This window comes from Morone saxatilis, unplaced genomic scaffold (assembly GCF_004916995.1).
Source record: "Morone saxatilis isolate NCDOM2014 unplaced genomic scaffold, NCSU_SB_2.0 Contig24, whole genome shotgun sequence".
NCBI classification, from domain to species: Eukaryota; Metazoa; Chordata; class Actinopteri; family Moronidae; genus Morone; species Morone saxatilis.
The window spans coordinates 3,000,905-3,022,750 of NW_023339807.1; the positions used below are offsets into that span (position 1 = coordinate 3,000,905).

The following is a 21,846-nucleotide window of genomic DNA, read 5'->3' on the forward strand; positions in this document are numbered from 1 at the left end:
ACAGCATTCAAACAGTACACTGTAGGAACAAGAAGAAACACTGAAAAATAATTTGACTAGAGGGGGGACTTAGAATGTTCTATGCAAGACTTGTATTTGTAATAGAGAATTGTTGCATTGTGATACTTTTTAAGTATAATTAGGGAAATTTACTGCAGCAACAGTAAAGGTACTCAATGCAGACAAATGTCTCCTGTGAGAGTATCTTTACTGATGATTTTATTCTTGTAGTAGGGTGAGGTTTTTACCATTTTATACAAGACTCCAGCTAATTATTTTCCTTTTGATTGACTGATTTGTATTTCAGAAAATATTGACTATAATAGTGAATATTTGTTAGTAGTAGTTCAAACATCCAAATAAATTAAGATGATCAAAATATTTTCAAGCTAAAGCAGTGAATCCTCACATTTAAGGAACCTTATTTTCTGATGTTTGTGTCTAATAACTACCTACCTTTGCAGTTGCTCCAGTATTGAGCCAGAGCGCTGCAGCTGACAACATTATGGAAAGGAAGAGAGTTAGATGTGAAAGTATTCTGGCTCTACAGGCTGTTTCTCTCCACTGCTGCTCTGATTTATTTCGACCAAACCAGGGTTGATGATTGTTGGAACAGGGGGAAGACTAACCAAGGTTTTGGTCAGATATATTTTCTTTCTGCTGAGTTCGAATGAAGAGTTACAAGCTAAAAGCTCAGAGTCTTGCTGCTTTGAACACATAACTGCTGCTGCTGTTTCTGGTGACACAACAGGTTCTTACTCTTTCACAAAAAGGTCAGTCTCTGTAGGGTTTGAGCAAAAATTGTTGTCACCATTAGTCACAGACAAAAACGATGTAAAACAGGGTCCAGTTTAAAGAATACTGAAACAATTGTCTTAATAGTAACTAGTCAACTAAACAATTAATCAACTGTTTCATTCATTTTATTTTTTTTAACAATACTTAATATTTTATGAGCTCTTCATATGTTTTGTATGTAAAAATCTTAATCTGAAAACCTAAAACTAAAATTGTCAAATACATTTAGTCCAGTAAAGGACAATATTTCTTTATGAAATGTGGTGGAGTAGAATTATGTATAAGTAGCATAAAAAGAGAAGACTCAAGTAAAGTACAAGTACCTTAAATTTGTATTTAAGCACAGTACTTAAGTAAACTTAGTTAAGTTCCACCACTGCCTTTTATTCGCCCTGTTTAAGGACAAACAACTGTAGGAGAAATACCATAACAGAGAGGCATGTTGACAAAATTGAATGAGCCGTGTCCAGAACTGTATTTAACTCTGACAGAAAATCACTGGAACAATCCTGTAAGGGGGAACTTGACTAAGGTGCTCAAACGCACCAGATGGAGGTCTTCACTTCAACACCTGGAAACTGGTCATCAGGTTGAGAGTGCATTAGCCAACCATCTGTGCTGTAGCTGGCACTACAAAGCTCCAACAAAGATATTTAATGCTTTACTAACAAGACAGGAGACTCAATGCGGCCTTCCATAGCCCAGAAATGGTGAAGTGGGGCAGCTTTTTAATCAGTGTTGCTGTGAATAGACACAAAGAAAAGGAACGCAGATCCATGGATGATAATTTACACACATACACTGTATCATTTATACTTGGCAGGATATGGTTAGACTAATAAATACTTTTACTCGGTGACTCTGTGTCACAGGGAAAGAGACATGTATAAAGCTTTATAAAAAAACAAAAAAGTAAATCCTATGGTTAAGTGAGTCAGGGGAACACCAAAGTCATGCCATGAATCAATGTCTGTACCAAATGTCATGTCTGTCTGTCCAGTCTAAACCAAAGTGATGGACCGACCAACCACCTGTTCAGGCCATCGACATATATAAAAATAGACAACAGGACAGCTCTTCAAAAATAAAGCTAAAACATCTAAATCGCCCCCTGGTGGCTGACTGCAATACAGGTCATAAAACCCGTTGCCTCCATGTTAGCAAAATGGGAAATAGGGCAATCAACAAAAACAAATCAGAGTACACGTCAAATACATTTTTCCCAAAGGTCTCTGTCACTTTAGGTAGTTCTTATCACGCTGATGTGAGTCAAGTCGTTTTATGATGAGTCTGGTTTTGATGCTATAAAAATGGGGTTTCGTGTAATCACTGGCAGCTGAGCCCTGCTCGCAATTGAGTCGGCCAGGGCCTGTTTGAGATCTTGACACCATGACACCAACTCTGATCATGTGTGCGATTAATAATGTTCTACCTGGAAGAAACTTTGTAAATATTGGAATAGAAATCTCAAATCTTAAGTGACTCTATTGTGTAACTCTAAACTGCTGGCAGAGAAATCTGGGGGCAAAAAAACAAAGTTGTTACTTGTTTGAGGTTTAACACCGTATGAATGATAAGAAGTTGTGAGAAGGACATCAGGGAGCTGTAAACTGTCATTACACACTGTAGTTAGAATGTGCCAGTCGTCAAGATTGGTTTAATAGAGCCATCAAAGCAGGAATTATGTTTGAAATTTATGAGGTCAAAAGGTATCTGTCTGTGCTAGCTTCAATTATTAGCTAGCAAACACACACACACAGCAAAAATATCTCTCCAACTGGATCAAAGAGGATTCACAGACTCACAGAATAATCAGTTAACACATTTTGGCTTAATTCAATCTGAGAGACACTCCATCCCCTGAGAGAGAGACATCATGTGTGTGTTAATGGGTATCATCCATTCACTAATGGGAATGCTCCAATATGGAAGACACAGTATCTGTGTGTGTGTGTGTGTGTGTGTGCATGTGTGGGAGCTTATCCATGTGTGTAACAGAGACAAACATGAGAGACGGTGTCACTGAGAAAGAGACAGACATGTCCACAGTTAAAGTCCAGCCACACCAGTATTTATATTCAGCCCTATTTTAGACTAACATTAGTCAGTTTCAGTGGAATTGTCAGATTTAGTGGATTTGTTTGTGGAGATGAAGTACATTTACACAGTGCTTTTGCATAGTTCAACTTTGGTGAACTCTGACACTGAAATTCATGTCGTTGACCAACTTTTACAGTAATTTACATAACCCTGCTTTGCTCTTTGTATCAATTTTGACTTGAATGAAAGTAGCCACAAACACCGGGGTCACTGCACAACCTGCAAGTAGTCACCAAGCTGAAGTCATTAGGATACATTGTTCATCATTTACTTTTCAAAGCTATACCACAAAATGAACTCATTTAGCTATTATACATCTGGTTTGTGTTTGTTCCAATCTTTGTTAGATGACTACAGCATAAAATGATTTGGTTGTGCCAGCGCCGCAGTGCAGGAACTACTTCTTCTCTGGTAACAGTGATTAAATCCATTTGAAATGTATTCAGTTGTCTGACAAAAGAAAACAATATGTCACTGGGAACAACTAAATTGTTTGTTTGGCTGTATTAAGCAACGATGGAGGGCAACAGAATAGAGTTTTAGCCATGCACCTAAACACTGTAGAGTAACATGAGAGTCAATTTTGTTAGCAAGAGGGGGAAGAGTTTAGAGATTTAAGAGATTTAGTTGTTTTCTAAATGTGTCATTTCAGTGTGGATGGAACCTTTCAAACACTACCTACCTAAACATGTTCACGTGGACTGCAAGCTGATCTAATAAAAGAGAATAATGTGGAAAAATAGAAAAAGAAAATAGGATAAATTGACAGAAAGGAAGAAGAAAATGCTTCTAAATACACTGTTCGTTTTACAGTATGCATGTGTGTTGTTTTTCCATTACTTCGTGTCAATCAACAACAAAAGTATATTTATTTTTTCAGAAAACAAATATTATTGTTGTAGAAGAAAATGGAGGAAAGAGTGAAGAGATGAGAGGAAAAAAGGGCAAAAGCTGTGTGTGCGTGTGCGTGTGTGTCCCTCAGCTGTCAACACAAGCCTGTCAGCTGAAAGCGGACCTTAATGAAACCAGTCAGATCACACACACACACACACACACACACACACACGTATGGAGAGGAGCACAAGAGAAAGGATGTAATAAAGATAAAAGAAAAGCAAAAGCAACTCATCAAAAGCAAATTGATGTGCAAAAAGACACAGAATGCATTCAGCAACTGCTCAATTCCTCTCCTGCTCCAGACTGAGGATGATGACACACATGAAAGATGAAAAATAAATGAGTTTATTTATCCAGAGAGATCAGCGCCTGATACCATTCAATGTTCCTACAAGAGCACTGCTGCCAGAGGAAGAGGAGATGAGGATTAAAAAGCTTGCCGTACTTCATTTTAAAATGTATTTTCAATTTAGGGTTTGCAATTTAGAATAAAAGGCCTTATTTGTGCTGTTTCTGGGTTTAAATCAACTGAAGAGGAAGGCTTATAAGGAGAAAAAAGGAAAGAAAAAAGGGGGAGGCGATACAGCTGAAAAACATATTAGGATAAAATGTTTTATTTCAGTTGATATTTCTAATTATTAACAATTGATCAATTACCAATGACCAATTTTTAATAAAGACCAGGTGGAAAAAAGGTTCAATTTAACCACTATTTTTAATTTTATCACCTTACTTTTAATTCAACCACTTTATTTCTCATGGCACGCAGGTACTCTTTTTAATACTGCCCACAAAATTCTGAAAGGACTGATTAGCCAATTGGAGGCAAAAAAATTAAGCATTAATGCCGGGGTATAGGGATGAGTACTTAGTCTGACCAAGGAGTCACGGTAATCCAAAATTCTTAAGTGCAGACACTCAGTACCACTGTTTTGTCATATAGTATTGTTGCTGAGTAGTATTTTTGAGATACAAATATATGGAGATTGTGACTGACAACATGTTGCGTACTCCAGAGGGTGGTCAACAATCCCCCATCAACAACCCCCATCTCAACATCAGCAAAACAAACACATTACTTGAGTTTATTTTCTTTATGAGCATTGTTGGAGAGCCTGAGAACAGGAATTTCATTGCCAGTGACTGCTTTACTGTAACTGCTGTGCATATGACAAATAAAGTACTTTAAACTTGAATGTATAAAAGACTATGTGGCTGTAATCGCATTAAGTTTGTATTTTTAATGCAAGCTTAGTGGATTTAGTGCTTTTGAAGCATTAGATTAAGTAATTATTTTTTCACTATCATTCTACAGTTGCCCTGCATTTCCATAAAGCCTTTAGTTTCAAATGCATACAGTGACACTGCATCGAATAACATCTAATGGACTACCGGACATATATTCATGAATGCTGAATAGCAAAACACACTTTTCACCAAAATACCATCACCTCGCCTTTTTGTGTCATTTGCATGTAACTGTTATTATGTTGCACCTTTCCACCCACCTTTGCACCACATATGCAGTGCTAGGTATTATAGGCACAATGCATTTCAAGGTAAAATCCAGAGAATACCTATCAGAGCTTTTGAAATACAAGAAGGATGTGGTATTAATATATAGAGAGAAAGGAAGGAAGGAAGCCTTGACTAGCCCAAGGACAACCAAGCCTGAGGCGGATGAAAACATCAATAAGTTGTGTAATAGCTGAAGTAACATGAACCAATATAATGGGAGCGCAAAAATACAGGAATGAATGGTCATACAGCTGGAAGTGATGCATATAGGCAGTTACATGTGTAGACAAGCAAATGCATTGGCAAGCATACAGTATGAAAGCCTTCAGTATGAACTCCACCCTGTATGTGCTTCCACATGCTATGTGTACTGCACACTGATTTATATATTTCAATGCTGTCAGGTCAATAGGTGTATATCTAATGATCCACAACAGCTCCTTCTGAACAAGAAACCAGTACTGCACTGTATTCCTGCACAGTGAAATTTGAGCTGGCCTCTGTACTGATCTCCTGTCAGCAACTTTCTCCTCTGGAAAGCAGCCGTAGGATCAAATTACAAAGGTGAAATCTGTCATGGATCAAATCTGCCAGGGATGTTCTTTTGAGGAATGTTCAGTGTTTCTAATGTAAAGCCATCTTTAGAGACAGAAGTTATATCTTCTAAAAAAAGTACTTTTTTCAAAAGGTATTACTGTTCACTATGCTACACTACCACATACTTTATGTTAAGTTGAAAATAAGGTTTTTATCAGTCTTACATACTTTAAATCTGCTCTGCTTTCCTTATAAAAGCTGTGGAATTTATGCCCAGCAGAAACATCCAATCAATCATCCCCATTTCAGACTGTTAATCAGCAACTACACACTATCTAACCTCGGCTAACTCAGATTTTGCATCGACCAGATTCCCAACACGCTCCAAGGTGGCCGCAAATGACGGACGCCCCCTGTAGAAACATGGTAGTTCAACATGGCGTTCATGGCGCCGTAGAAGAGGGCCTGCACCCTCTGTAGATAAAATGGCTCATTCTAAGGTAACAAAAACACAACCATTCTTATTTTCAGGTGATTATACACTAATGAAAACCTATGATATATTTATTATATTCCATTTCTGCTATACTGGACCAAGAAAGTTATTAAAATTCACTGTGGGGGACTGCTAGTTTCATCTGTCCAATACTCATTAGGTCCACACACATCTTTAACACTCAATGTCCACAGTTTGCAATATAAACTTCCTTAAACATTTGTAGTCTCGAGACTGAAATGACCTTAATGATATTTTTTCTCACAAGAAAGTATAAAACTATTTTCAAAAGCTGAGTAATACTTTTCATGAGATAAAACTGAGCACAAGCAATGAAGAGAAATTAAAGGTTCCTGAAAGCATGTTTTCTTAGAGCTGGAAAGCTGGGGAATAAACCTGGATTAATTATCTGCTATAAAACTGAGACCAGGAGGCATGCATCTTCCTTCATCTTTGCCCTTTGGCTTCTCCTCCACTCTTTATTAGCTCAGCTTTCCTGGAAAAAGGCGTGGTATGCTGGTATTCAAATACAGAGGAGTACACAGGGATGGAATAGAGAAATGCATTCTGGATGATTAAGTTATCCAGGGGGATATTAAAAGCATTGTTGGCTTTTGTAATCTTTAATTAGCACCCACCCACATTTATCAGTGCTGTAACAGTGAAGTCAATGAGCTCTTTGCCCCATCTGGCAGCATTTAGACTTTGTGGATTTACTTTTACACAGACATTAAGGGTTAGGGTTAGTCTACATGCAATGTATGCAGTGCTCATTGTTTTGGCTTTACAACCCACAACTTCACTGTTACATTCAGTCTAGTTGTTCTTCTCAGTTATCAAGTTAGTGTCTAACTGGTGAACATTTAACAGCTAAAGAGACACAGGGCACGACTCTGAGATGTCGCATCTGCAACACTATTTTTGTCTGTCCTGCACACAGCTTCATGCTCCACCAGAAGCCATTCTAAAGAAGATTGTTCATCTCTTCAGACTGAATTGATTAACATAATTCTGTGAGTTATGTGCTTTTACCATGGGTAAGTAGGCTATGTAGTTAACATGTTTCTTTTTTGTCTGTTTTTATAACCAGGGGTCTGCACAGGGTGCTGATTTTCTGTGTTGATTTTCTTTGTCAGACTTCCTGCGATTCTGCTCTGTGCTGTTTGACGTGGGTGGTCGTGGCTTCCGTCAGGGAGTCTCTTCTGGTACGCTTATTCTGCTGCACTTCTGATGGAATCAGAGGTATTGTCTAGAATGGCCATGATCAGCTCTGGTTGAGTTAAATCCTTGGCAGTGGAATCACGCAGTTAGGAGCCCAAAACAGAGCTAGCATGCAGGCTTGAGCCGAGCCCTTGGATGAAACAAGTATCTAGTATATAGTGATTCCATATTAATAATATGTCAGTGTTTTTTTTATAGCTTGTAGTTCTGCCGCTAGGTGACCAAAAAATATCAACAAAGTAAGTTAATGTTAGTTGAAATGCATACTACTTTACTGTAAAGTAAAAATAAAGTATGAAATTTTAGGTGTTATTCAAGTAAATTTTGGAGGACTTTTTATTGTGAATTTGCAGCATGTGATGTACCATACATTGATACAGTTGCGATAGGCTAACTGCTATTATGTTTTATTTAGAACAAGTATGACCATATCAGTGTAGCTTCTACCGAGCATTTATGTTGCTATACTTTAGCATATGATCTGACATCCCCAACACCTACTCTGTTTGTGTAGTGGCAGCTGTCACCCATTGTCTTTTGAATGTGTGTGTATGTGTGTGTGTGTGTGTGTTCTGTCTGTATGGTGACCTGCCTGTCATCATATGTCAGCTGAGCTGCCGTGTGACAGCAGGCACAATCTGACAGTCTTCTGCTGACAGACCTTCAGCTGGCCAACTGGTAGGTGTCTCTGGGGGGAGGGCATGTCTGTGAATCATAGGCTGTGTGTGTAGCTTTTTGCATATTCTGTCATTTGAATATTTTTCAGAATACATATACATGTATGATTGTCTGTATGTGCGTGAGTGACAGAAGAGTTTGAGGGATAGCTGGGAACAATCAGACACTATTATTGTACATGAGCATCCAGCTTGAGGTGTGTATTGCACAGGTTCATGTTTATAAAAACCCATGTTCCAGTCCAGTTTGAATAAAATGGCATGCCCTGTTTCCTGGCATTAGATCACTGCCTCAAAAAGTATGATATGTTGACCACTAGAGGAGAGTCAGTCTGTGCAGTCACATTTGAGGCAAGAGTGTAAAAGGGGCTCAACACCAAGTCAGAACAGAAGTACACTTTCTCAGAACCTGAGGTGTGGTGCTATTTGTTTAACCCTTTGAACTCCGCAATAGAAATGGTTATGCTTATTGTGATGTCATTTCTTTCAGTATCTTGACATAATGAATGTCCCTTAAGTCTGTACAACCGCAAAAGTAAAAAAAAAATTGAGTCATGAATATAACAAATATAAATCATTTTATCAAATAAAAACAAGAAAATAAAATGATTCAAAAGATTTCTAAACGTAGAAACATGTACGAAAGATTTCTGGACAATTTCTGTGAATTTCTACTTTCATTTTTTAGCTGCTCTTTTGCTTAACCCCACCCGCGCATCACCCAGCGTGCATGACGTGATGATGTAAAGACAGAATGGATGCTCTAGCTATTATCATTTTTATTTTAAATTGATTTAACCAGGATAATGCAAAAAAGGGCTGTCTGTAGGAGGTCTGCTTTTAGAGGGTTAAGTACCGGAATGCACCTGTGATCACACGGTTAAGTTGTGGCCAGTTTCAAAGGTTATGTAACCACTGTTCTTACAGGGGCAAGTTTACATACACTAGTCAGCTATAACTGACCACGCCATCTAACAGGCTAGGTTATAAAAACTTTAATTTCCTGCAGGCCCTGTGGATGCAGCTCAAGCTGGCCATGTTTAACAGGCTGGCTTTGTGATGTTTCTTTAAATTATATAAAGAATCAGTCACAAGAGTGAATGATGAATGAAAGGATGCTTTGCTGCCTTTCATCTTTCCTAGTAAATGTAAGCTAGCTATGTACCATTCCATTGGTTTTTATTGGCTTTCTTGCAAAAATGTATTTGAATTTCAACCAGATGTGCAAACTGAGATGATATTCTACTTATTCACTTGGACAAACAGTGGCAGAGCATTGTTCCAGTGCACTCTGGCAGTACCACACCTAGCCAAGCCTAATTCAAGATTCAAACAGCACCTAGTAATATTTCTTATTCTGATATCTAACTAGTTAACTCAAAGTTCATTTAGGGCAATGTGCTGAATTTAAATGTGATAGGATCTGGAAATTGCCTGTAGTGTACACTGCACTATCAGAGCAGTGAACAGACTTTTTTTCGGAAAAAAATCTAAATTTAGTAAATTACTGTAGCTGTGCTTACAGTTTAGTTTGAATATGCAACATACTTGCAAACAGAAAGGACTTTACTGACTGCACTTAATAAAAGCATAAATGTTAGATACTTTAGTCACACTTGAATCGCTCTGTTTAGCTTTGATTTATAATATAGAGCTATTTATTTTAAGCAGAACGCTTCTTTTTTTTATGTTATGTTTTGAGCCTTTTATTGCCTTGGACAGCTGTAGACAGACAGGAAAGGGGGGGGAGAGAGAGAAAAGGGGATGACACGTAGCAAAGGGCTGCAGGTTGGATTTGAACCCTGGGTTGCTGCAGCAACTCAGCATATGGGTTGCTAGCTCTACTGACTGAGCTAAACAGGTGCCCAAGCAAAACGCTTCTTACCTAATACTTTCTTCCGATGTCAAACAACATGTCAGACTAAACGATGAAGTGAAGAAATTAACAATTCAGTGTGATTATCAGGACTATAAAGCAACTTCATAATATACTTTGAAAGAGCAAACCCTAGTGCTGCACAATTACTATCAAAGTCCAATATTGCATTCACCAAAGAAAAAAATTGTCTCATATCTCACTTTATTACAATCAACACCCTCAACATTCAGCCAAAACCTGGGGCTCCCCTGTTAACTGACCCACAACAACCTACAACATTTTCTACAGCCGTGCTGAATACAATAAGCTGGATAAGCTACACATCTAATAATTACAAGATCTCTGTCTTCCAATTCATAATAAAATACAGAGCCATAATTCCAAGTTAGGTCACTATACTTTTTTTTTTCTTTCCATTAATGCTTTTCTGAAGTAATAACACAAAAGCTCCCAGAATGAATAATACTTATATATGTGCTTGTGTCATAAATGAGAAGGTTGGTCTGATGAACCAATAAATTTGACATTTTGTAAGTTAGTGTCAAAGTCATTAAGGGCCATAAACAACAAGCCAGTCCCTATATGAAATCACCACCAGTGTAGGCAGATATATAGTCTTTTGGACTTGTACTAAAAGCACATGCAGTGTGACATTTTCTTGCAAAGCAAGCCTGTCCTCTATGGACTTCTGTGGTGATTAAATTAAGGTTTACCCTGCTCTTTTTTTTCTTTGGGGGAACATTCAGTTATTTCAAAACATGTCTTCCTGTAAAAAATAAAATCTATCTGAATCACTTTCCACCGCCCTTGACGGTTTCCCATTTTCCAAAAGCAACCTCATAATAAAATATGTATTGCAGGCAGCCACAAAACATCTCTTTCTGTTCAGAGTGCCAAACCAATCTCACCTTGAAATGAAAAAGCTTTGTTAAAAAGCTTTGTTGTGAGTGAACAGACTTGATGTTTTTTTTTCTTTGGCTAAGGAATAAAGGATGCCGTGCTTTATGTTCCTTATCTCTGAGCATAGAATGAAGCCTAGACATCAGATCACAGCTCTGAAAATAATTACTTCGTGGCTCAAAAATCCTTGCTCCATATGGCTGCAATGGGAGTGCACATGTGGTAGAATCTGTTCCCGCTGCACATTCCATTCTCCTAAGAGGAAGGTGCAGCATGAGAGGGAACATTTGCTGAGAAAAATGGTTGCCAAAAGATAACTGAGGCGCACTTTCAAAATCATTTGCTGACACGCAAGAAACAGACTAAATTTGGGCGGCAGCCAAATCACATCCACTTAAGCCAAAATGACACAATTACAGTAACAGTAATTCAGGAACAAATAGCATAATGTTCTGGCTCTTATTTTTCTGTGGGTAGACCTGAGTCACCTTATCATTAATACATGTCTTCAGTTTTTCAAATAAAGCTGGAGGAACCATAAGCTTTTCTTAGTCCCCCTCCTGAGGTTGAACAAGTGTTGAATTTAGAGGGTCAGTGGCTGTGCAGGTCACCACTGCTGCTTTAATAGGTTTTGGAACCCACCACTACCAATGGACCCTGACTGCACCCAATTGGTTTGTTACATAGAACAATCTGGAAAGTCATCATTGGAAACATTTCATTTTATGTGTAATTTTTAGACCCAAAGGTTTATGATAAACGTGGAGTAGATTTGTTTTGTCTCCAGTTACTTGGAATCTCAATAGAGAATAGGTTATAAGAGCAGTGACTGGTGAAATATCACCTCTCTACTTTTCTACTTTGTACTTTGTCAACTCCAGTAAACTGCTCTGCAATTGTCTCTGCTGTCTGTCTGCTCCCTGTATATAACATCATGATTACAACAAGCACTAAATGACAGAAAAACGTGGTAATACTTATATTAGTATATAACATTATGATTATTCTAAATATTATGGCAATTATTTTGGCAAGTAAGACTACATACACTGCTCTCTTAAATATCTCACTGCTATGGTGGCCTATTACCACCAACATTCTAGTTTTAGCAAGTAAGTAACTGGAGACAAAAAAAATCTACTCTACTTTCTTAATGTAAAAATGACTCAATGAAATTGTAGAAAATTAGAAATGTAACAGAGAAATGTAAAAGTTATAGTTCTTTTTGTTAAAAAAAAAAAAAACGCAGCTCCCCAGTTTACCTGTACTTGTTTACAGGCCAGTCTTGCCCGGTCCAATATGGAGGCGACGTTGACGTATCCCAGCAGTGGGCTGAAGTGGTCAATGTGGTGTCTATGTATATGTGTCTATGGGTTGGACACAAGTGCATAGGTTGAAGTCTGTCCAAAGAACCATCACAAAGCCAGTCTGTCCAGCTGCCTCGCAAGGTTACTACCATTGTCCCTTTGCAGGGCCATTGTGGCTGTTCTTGTTGTTCTGATTTTACAGCCAAATTCCTACCAACCTACTGGCATGGGTAAGAGTGAGAAAACAGCAGCTTATTTGTGGCTTATAAACTCCATTTCAAATTCAATTTCCTCCTTTATTCAAAACAATAATTAAGCAGGAAATTTGTTGAAGATTCTGTCTATGTTATGAAGTTGGTAGGAGAGGCACTCTGTATAATCACTAATCCGTAGCCTTCACAGCCAACATTGCCTCTTTTACCTCCATCCAGAAGCTAAAGAAGAGATTTTACAGAAACACAGTATAAAAAACTCTTTAACTTATTGCTCATTGGCTGCAGTTTATTTTGACAACTCATTCTGTTGCATGCAACTCTCAAACGTGAACATTTGGCAATAGAGGAGAAAAGTTCCGAATGGAAATGACTTTGTCCTCTGGGAAGTATAAAAGTGCTCTGTAAATTTCACAGCAATCTGGCCAGTAGCATTTTATATTTCTTCTGTACAAGAAGAAAATTAGAGCTGATGGTGAGATGGTGAGAGGTCCGGGGGTCAATGCTTCTGTTAAGCAATTTCCTGGGGGAAACTTTGCAATATAGCCAGTAGTGTCAGGATAAATTGCAACAAACATTGGCACCCCAAAAAAATTTAATATTGGATATTGATTTTACTGTAGCAGCCACGTCTAAATATGCATATTCGATTCAAATAAATGGCAATCAATGTAGCTTGTCATATCTGACCTCTGCCTATCTGGTCCTCACGTCTTTCTCCCCCCTCTTCTTTTATACACTTTCCCATTCCCTCTCTCATGTCTGTTATTTATTCTATTTTTTTCTCATTTCTTGGCTCTGCTTCCTATCACTCTGCTCTGTCCTCCTTTGACTTTGCAGATTGACTGTCACGCAACCACCTGCAGTTACAACCCATACAGATGTCATTTTTATGCTGTGGCGACCAACCTGGTTGTTTCGTTTTACAAACAAGCTGCGGGGATCTGCCTGCACACACACACACACACACACACACAGACACAGCAAGTGCTACCTCTCTGTGCCTGAGAGGTAGAAGAAGAGATACTCTAGAAAAGGAGAGCAAGAGAGTGACAGTTTTTTACAAGGCTTTCTCCTTGTGTAAATTCTCTGAGGAGACGGGGAACACAGCCCATCAGGCATCATAAAACAAATGGCTTTTAGCACTGAGCTGTTTTAACACCTCCACTGTAAAGACCACCACTGACTATAAACACTACTGTGCTCCCATACTTATTCCAGCCTTTATGCGTTATCCTGTTTATACCCTGTTAACACCCCCTTTCTCTACCTTGTCCTTACCCCTGCCTGTCTCTCTCTTTCACCACCCACTACCTGGTTTGCTTAAACAAGTCACTCTGTACATCATGAGCGTTCAACGACACACAAGCCACCTCCACACAGAGACGAGCGGCAGATGGCAGTATGGACGATGTCCCTCTCGGAGTTACTCGCGGCAGATTGAGTGGGAGGCAAAGCGCCTCTGAAGTCACTTTCGCTGTATTGAAATCTCTCCTATTGTTCTCTGTCCAGTTGGTCTGTAAAAAGCCAACACTGTTAATCAGTTAACCACTGAGAATACACCACCAACAGCTTCGCTAGCTAGCAGTCGGAGGAGAAGATGAGGCATGCTAAATGAAGCTCAGTGTGGAACCATTTCCTACTACTAGCTATACTATGCTGTATCACAGTAAGCAAGCACCCGGCTGCCATTTTTGAGAATGGTTCGCAGTGTTGCTGCTATACAACAATCAGTGTGGTAGAAGACGTAATGTTAGTCCGGTACCTCAAGCCCGAATACGTTACACCATCAAGCTACTGTGTAACTTAAATGTATTGAAAAACATTTTGAGGTGAATAATGATGAGCTGAAAGACATGAAGACAGGCTTGCTCTGACCCCCAACTGCTGTACCAACAGCTCTCACACACAAACACAAGCTAACATTGCATCACCACTAACTAGATTCATCACTGCTGAATGGGAGATAAACACTTATTATGCTCCTCACTACAGAGTCTCTCCGTCTGGTACACATCAGACAACCTTGGTGGAGACATGAGGCCTCAATGGTGCCTCCTGTATGTCATGTCATTTTGTGTTTTTTTCTTAAAAACAAACTGTTTTAATGGGTGGGGTTTAGCTATAAAAAGCTAAATGAATCATTAATCATAAATTAGTCCCTAGCTCTGACACAATGGTATTACACAATCTTTTAACCCCATTTTTTTCTTTGTGGTCTCACAGGTGCTTTAAACCACTGTGGGTGATTAGACCTCTGCTCAGGTTGAAGCTGGGTGGAGCTATGCTTGGAATTACATGATGCACAAAGCCAAAAATGGGCCGTTAAAGATGAATAAATGCTACAGGCCAATGATCAGATTTCTCCCCTACTCTCAAGCCTTTTCAAGTGTGGCTTTCTTATTTGAACTGTAGTAGTGATAGAAGACGCTGTTTCCTGACTTGACAGATCTGACAGACAAATTGGAGCTTTTCCTGACAGCACAAATGTGACTGAATTTAACAAATATAAAATCAATTTTAAGTAATAGAAACTGGCCTATTTATCTATCTAGAGGCTACTTTCTTCCAGTACTCACTCCATTCAATGATCTCTCCTTTCATTCAGCCACTCTGTTGTTCGCATATTCTTGTAAAAAGCAGATTAGAAACCTGGTTACCTGTACACATGACCAAGAAGGTTTCTCTAATCCCCTGCCCGATTATGAAAAGGTTTCACATTTACATGACATTTAAGAAAACGTGAGCTTAAAGCAGACATGTTGACTTTTCAAAGGTGTAATTAACTAAGTTGACTGCAATCCATTTAGGTCCCAGTTTCAAGGCCCTTGTATTGTGTACGCTGGCTGCCCTGGACACTTAATGGAACTGAGCCATTACTAGCGTCATTAATTACACCAGTGCTTTCGCTGCTATAAAAGGCAAAATATCTGCAGTGAAAAAGGTCTGCTAGGCCTCCTTAATGTTGGTTGTTGCTGAAGATATGGTGTGTGGCTGCTCACAATGAGAACTGAACTGAAACCTTGCACTGCAACGTCTGCAAGGAACAAATGAAGTTGGAATCAAACTGAAATGGCCCCATTCTTAAGCTGTGTGCAGTCTTTCCTAGTGTTAGATGCAAGGTGAGTACAAGTCACACTACAATACTGCAGCCAGTTATGATTCAGAAGATACATGCATGCCAGCTCATTAACACCTAAATACGAGGGTCATGGCTTCGAGGTAAATCTGCTTTAGTCTCCCCTCCGGTCATTTGGCTGGACGCTGCACATTTAAAGGTGAACCTGAGATTTCATGGGTCATTCATAATGCAACAGGGCAAGAAACGCTCTGCCCTGCTGGATGAGTGTGTCAGCATGAGGGGGAGGTAGAATCTGTACAAAAATGTGTGCACGGGAGGCGGCGTGTGGGTAAATGTGCATTCATTAGGGCCATCCTGTGCCAGTGTGCTGCCTCAGGCAAAATCGTTAATTATAGCCAGAAACCTGAGTTTATAATGAGGCGGATATTTCCTGTAATTTCAAATTGCTCGCTTTATTTAAATGGAATGAATTCAGGTAGGTTTGCTTTAGCACATACAATATCCATAATGAATGACATATGTGTGTGTATTTGTCCAGCAGAAATGTTAGATAGTACTCAATTAAGTTACCCTGCAGGGCTAGTAAAAATATAATAGAAAAGTGGAGTTCACAACTGTTTCGGAGTGACTGCAGAGCTCGGGGTCCTAGTGCCTGCTAGTTGCTGTGTTGTGTGTGAGAGAGAGAAAGAAAAAACAAGCAGGTTGGTTGACTCGGCCTAGAGCTCCAAACCACACTCCTTTCATTTTCAAAATCTAAGGGAGTGTGTGTGGGCACGCTCACTTGATACACACTCAGTCACTCCAGTCAGTTAAAGCTGCAGTAGGTCACTTTTATAAAAATAATTTTTTTTTGCCATATTGGCTGAAAGCTTCACTACATCCTGACAGTAGAACATGAGACAGACAATCTGTGGAAAAATCAGCTTCCTCTGGCTCCTCCTAGTGCTCCTGGGAATGAGACTCAACAATCAGCGATCTTCAAGCCACCAACCCAAAACGTCTTTCTGTCGTTCTCGGTTCGGTTTTCATTCAGGCCTGGTGGATTCTTCCAAATGCCATTAGGAGCACTAGGAGCCAAAGAAACCTTTTTTCAAAGATTATCTGTCTCATGTACTACTGTTAGGATATAGTGATAGCTTGAGTAAATACTTTTTCTTAAATCACCTACTGCACCTTTAAAGCATGTCTACCCCTCTATTTTTCTTCCTCCCTGCACACAGACGTAGACGTGGAGCAAAGGAACAGGAAAGCCCAGCTGAGAACACAATGAGCGGCAGCAGGGCAGCAGTCCCTGGTGTTTAACATACAAAGACTGACTATACTGCTGGTCTGGAGGGGTTTATGTGCCCAGCGCTGAATTCCAATGTGGGCCCCGTAACTGAAGAACAGACCTGACATCTGCAGAGGACTGGAAGGTTATGTCTCAAACAAATCTTACGAACCTAAAAAGGAAAGGTAGCAGTGAATGTGCCGCACTTTAATGTTTAAAAGTAACTCTGAAACATCTACACGTGGACCCATCTGTCACATTCGTTGAATTTAATGTGCAACAACAACTTAAATTAAAAAAACTTAGTGTACTTTTGTTCCTACTGAAGGGTGTACTGGGGATGTAGACTAAGTAGCTATTTAGTCAGAAATGTCCAAAATAGATAAACGTGAGCAGAAAAGGAGAAAAGAGAAGAATGGGCAGAGAGTTTCCCTCTTGGTTTCCATGTGGCAGTTGAGACCAGGGGCCTGTCTGCTCTGCATATGGAACCAATTTGAAATGTGAGACTGTAGAGACTGCCTGAAGAACAGACAATCACCCGACAGAAGATAGGAAAACGCTACTTTGACTTGCCAGCCGAGCTATTTTCAAAGTTTACCTCTTTACTAAACACTTGGCAGAATGCAAATATGTCTGGCGACACAGTTGTTTGTACACTCCCTATTATCTTCATTATGTCTGTACTGCATTTCCTTTCAGTTGTTGTCTTTCCTTCTATTTCCATTTCACATCTGAGATGACCAAACTCCAAAGATTGATTGATTGATTGATAGACAGAGTGGGGCTGAAACTATTTTTATTGCCAATTAATCTGCAAACTTTGTTCTCAAAACATCTGAAAATGTACCAAAACTACTTCCCACAGTCTTCAAATTGTTTATTTTGTCCGACCAACTGTCCAAATCCCAACAATGCAAATAGGAAATGTTTGGCAGTTTGCAGTACAATTTGCAAATGTACAATGTTACTGCAACTGTTCTTTTTTGATGAATTTAGATTCATTTTTTTTATCCATTTGTAACTTCCATATACAACCTTTTTGCTTTTTTGTTTTTTGGTGTTTGGGTTAACAGAAAATATAACTGGGAAAGATGTTTCCTTGTATACTTTTACACAGTCATTTAATAAATAAACCTTGGAAGAAAACTAAAAATAAGAAAATAAATAAATAAAAAACAAAACAAATGTGGAATGCCCCTTTTCTTATGCTAGAATACACCAAATGCTATAGGCTATACAACAGCTGCATTCTGTCCTGTTATAGTATCTGTTGACTGATCATGTGGTGTAGTTTTGGCTTTTAGGAAGATGCAGTGGGCTTCCAGCAAAACCAAATTGTTTCAAAGTAAAAGCTTTGAGAAAAGTCTGAAAAATGAATACAATTTTGTATAGGACTTTTTCTTCTTCCCTACCAACAATAACACTGAGAACAACTGAGCCAGCATTAAAGCTGCTGGTGACAACAACTGACATAGCCATAACTGAACTCGCATCTGCAGGTCCAGGATCTGCCTACTCAGCAGAGCCCAAACTTGTGGAAGTGTCGGTGTGTTCCGTTTAGTTTGAGTCGGCTGGAGGGGAAACGTTAGCACGAACAGGAGTCTTACCATGGTTCATATCCCCGGTGGAGAGCATGCCACTCCAGCCTCTTTAAAGTCATTTATCGCTGACACATCCGTCCCGAGGTTGGTCGATCTCCGCACGAGAACTGGACAGCCGGTGGTCCTGAAGTTGCAGCCGCGCGCGACTCACTCAGTAACTTTACTTTGAAAAGCCTCTCCACAGTTAACTAAACACAGTTTGCTTTGTTTAAAAAGTTGCATACAGTACAGGTCACATCACCATACGTTCACTTCCTACGCTGCAAACTAAACATTGATCGATATACTGTCGCGAGCCCAGCCTCCCCTCCCGGGGGAACGCGCTGCTCCACGCGAGCGTCTGGGAAAGCTGATTTCAAAGTAAAAGTCCTTGTGTTTAAGGAGGAACTAGAACTGCTTTGAGTGAAATATGAGAAGAGTCTTCCCCCTCCACAAAATAATGTATGGAAGTCCATTTCCGCCAATGTGACGGAAAAAAGGATTCTCTAAGTCAATTATTATAAGAAACTTTCTCAAAATAGTGACTTAGCATCTCAAAATAATTACTTAGGCTATCTCAAAATACTGAGAAACTTTTTCAGTATTTTGACTTAGTATCTTAAAATAATGACTTATAATGAGTATCACACAGTCATTATTTTGAAGTCAATACACTGAAAAATAATCTTTTTTTTCCCTGTTACATTGGCGGAAATGGGCTTCCATAATGACGTCTATCCCTGCTGCCAGAAAACTCAAGACAGACCCTGACACAGGGAATAACTCAGACTATATTGCCTCGAAATGGAAAAAATAGGTTTACATATTTTATGGAAATGTTTGGAAGGGGAAATCCAATTCACACACATACAAACATCTTTTCCCAGCCACATGGGAAATCAAACAAGTTATTTTTAAAGTGGAAAGCAATCATAATGATATGTAGCTAAAGTTTGTTTGGCTACCATATCAAAATAATCACATGACATGAGACAAATGGAGTGTCACTGCCATATCCCTGACCTCTACTGGTGACTGTATGACTCGCTGTCACCTATGATAGGTTACATAGAGCATGCATGTATAATGATATCTGAATAATAACTTGGTAGTTACATGTTTCATATTTACTAACATATCCACATACTTAACAGATTTCATAACAGTCACAAAGCTTGTATTGTCTGTTTGACTCATATGTCGTACTGCTTTTCCTGCTCTTTTTCATACACACTAATAGTGATGTAAGCAGGGCCTGAAATGGGTCAGTACTCAACGTAACTGAGTACCGGCACTTCAGATTTTTGTCCACAAGAGTACCCTTACTTCTTATTGAGTACCGCCACCTCTTGTGAGCATGGCCGTAACTGTCACCGAGGTCCAGACCTCAGTATTTTTTCCCAGGGGCATAAAAATTACTTTATAATTTTTAATGCCTTGACTGGTTAAAGGTTAATGAGGGTTTATTATTAATAATAACAATATTGCTTTTTAAATTCTATTTTAGCTCCCTATATCAAGTTATGATCTATAGCTGTGATGTCCTAGAGAACCTTAAAGTATTATATACTAATATCATTAACTGATGGGACAGTTCAGTTCATCAGCAGGACCAGATAATGCCTTTATGTGGTGCCTCTGCCACAAGCTGTGCACCCTATACTGCACTCTCGTAGAAGGTTTAGGGTGCCCTCTTGTGTTCAACAAGGCTATTTGAACTTAGGGCTTTTCTATGTTTGTCGTAAAACCCAGCAGATGCTGACATAATCAGCACGAATAAGCTGAGAATAGATTCCTAACTCATTGTAAGCAGGTTTTGAGTATGTTGTGCATTCATAGAGGAAAAGTGAAAATAATTAATTAAGGTGTCTGTATGCATAGTAAATTCACTTGAGTGCACAATGAAAATAGAGAGTCTAGTCATAACTGTTGGTGAAACTGTGGAAGTCCATTTCTGCCTGTCAAGAAAAAAACATAGGAAATGTAAGGACTGTCACAATTGTGAGATAGTGTGTCAAAACTATGACATTTTCTATGTCACAACTTTAAGATAGTTAAACATGATTATAAAAGTAAAACTTGGACTTACGACCAGACCCTCTGTGTGAGTTCATAGAGAACTTACAGACTTTACTACATTGAAATATGGGCTACTAAGATAAAAATATGACATAGTAAAAATAAATATAAATAGAATTTTGACTTACCATCTTATAATTATGACTTGCTGTCCCATACCATTGGCATTGCAAATCTATAATTGAATTAGAGAGTTAAAAACTTTCGGCAACCTTTCATTACATTCTTATTTTCTTTGCATTTCTTTTTCCTGGCAGAAATTGGCCTCCATAGGAAACAGCTCCAGGGAGTTCTTAGAAAACAATACTGCATATATAACAGGAAAAAACATTTAGCTTTTTCTTTCTCTGTGAAGTTTCCATGCATCTTGTAACACTTTGTTAGTACAACATGGAAATACATTCACTCATGGATACTTTTTTTCTGTAATTTATTAGTGCAAGATAAATGATTGAGACAGGAATACACGACAAGGCAACACAGACAATGACAGCTACTGGGGTGACAAATAACTAAACAAAAATATAATAATAATAATCATAAAAATAAAAAATAAGAAAGGCAAGTAGTACATAACTAAATCAATACAGTAAACTAGAGGTGCAGATAAGGTGAAGTCATTCTTTGAATACTAACTGCAAAAGTAGTACCCTAGGAAAATGAGTATGTATTCCTACACAGTATGTACAGTACTATGGTAGACCCCCAGCCTGCTGTCAGATGTGTTGAAGGACGATTGCCTGTAGGTGGCGATGTTGGTCTGTTTTTTAAATTAAAAAAATATGTATAACTCCCCTAAACACAATTACTCACATGTTTTTTGATATCTTAAGACTAAACACTGATACAATCCAGATCCAAGAACATAATGCAACTTGTGGGACTAGAGAACTGCCAGTGACAGACTGCAGTCACCTGTGCCTCCATGCACATACTTACTACTCTTTTTCTGTTCTGCATAGCCTTTAACAACAGTTCAGAAGAGCTGTTTTGCATCGTTTGCATGGTCTGTCTTGATAAAAGAAGTAAACAGTTTGATCTGACATAGGGGCTGCTGTCTTTCTGTTAAAGTTCCTTTGATGTTGTCAGTTTCCTGCTTTTTATAATCACATCATATTTTGCATGTTCAAAAGGGCACCATAGAAGAAGAAGTTCCTGACTCAAACCTGTCTGAAAACAATTTCAATTGTGTGTGATCAGTACAAAAAAAGATACGGTGAGAATTCTACCCCTGGTGTGTGGAGAAATGGAGAAAGAGGGAAAGGAATAATGTAGTGTGTGTGTATGTGTGTG

The 21,846-nt window shown here is 38.8% G+C and overlaps 1 protein-coding gene across 1 annotated transcript in view; it reads right to left on the bottom strand.

Moving 5' to 3' along the window:
- gask1a (golgi associated kinase 1A) overlaps positions 1-18,838 on the bottom strand; it is a 47,551-nt gene extending 28,713 nt beyond the window's left edge. The window contains exon 1 of the mRNA XM_035672963.1: positions 18,502-18,838. Within this exon, the coding sequence (XP_035528856.1) occupies positions 18,502-18,504 (3 nt within the window). The 5' untranslated portion in view covers positions 18,505-18,838. The remainder of the gene's footprint in view (positions 1-18,501) is intronic.
- Between the last annotated feature and the right edge of the window lie 3,008 nt (positions 18,839-21,846).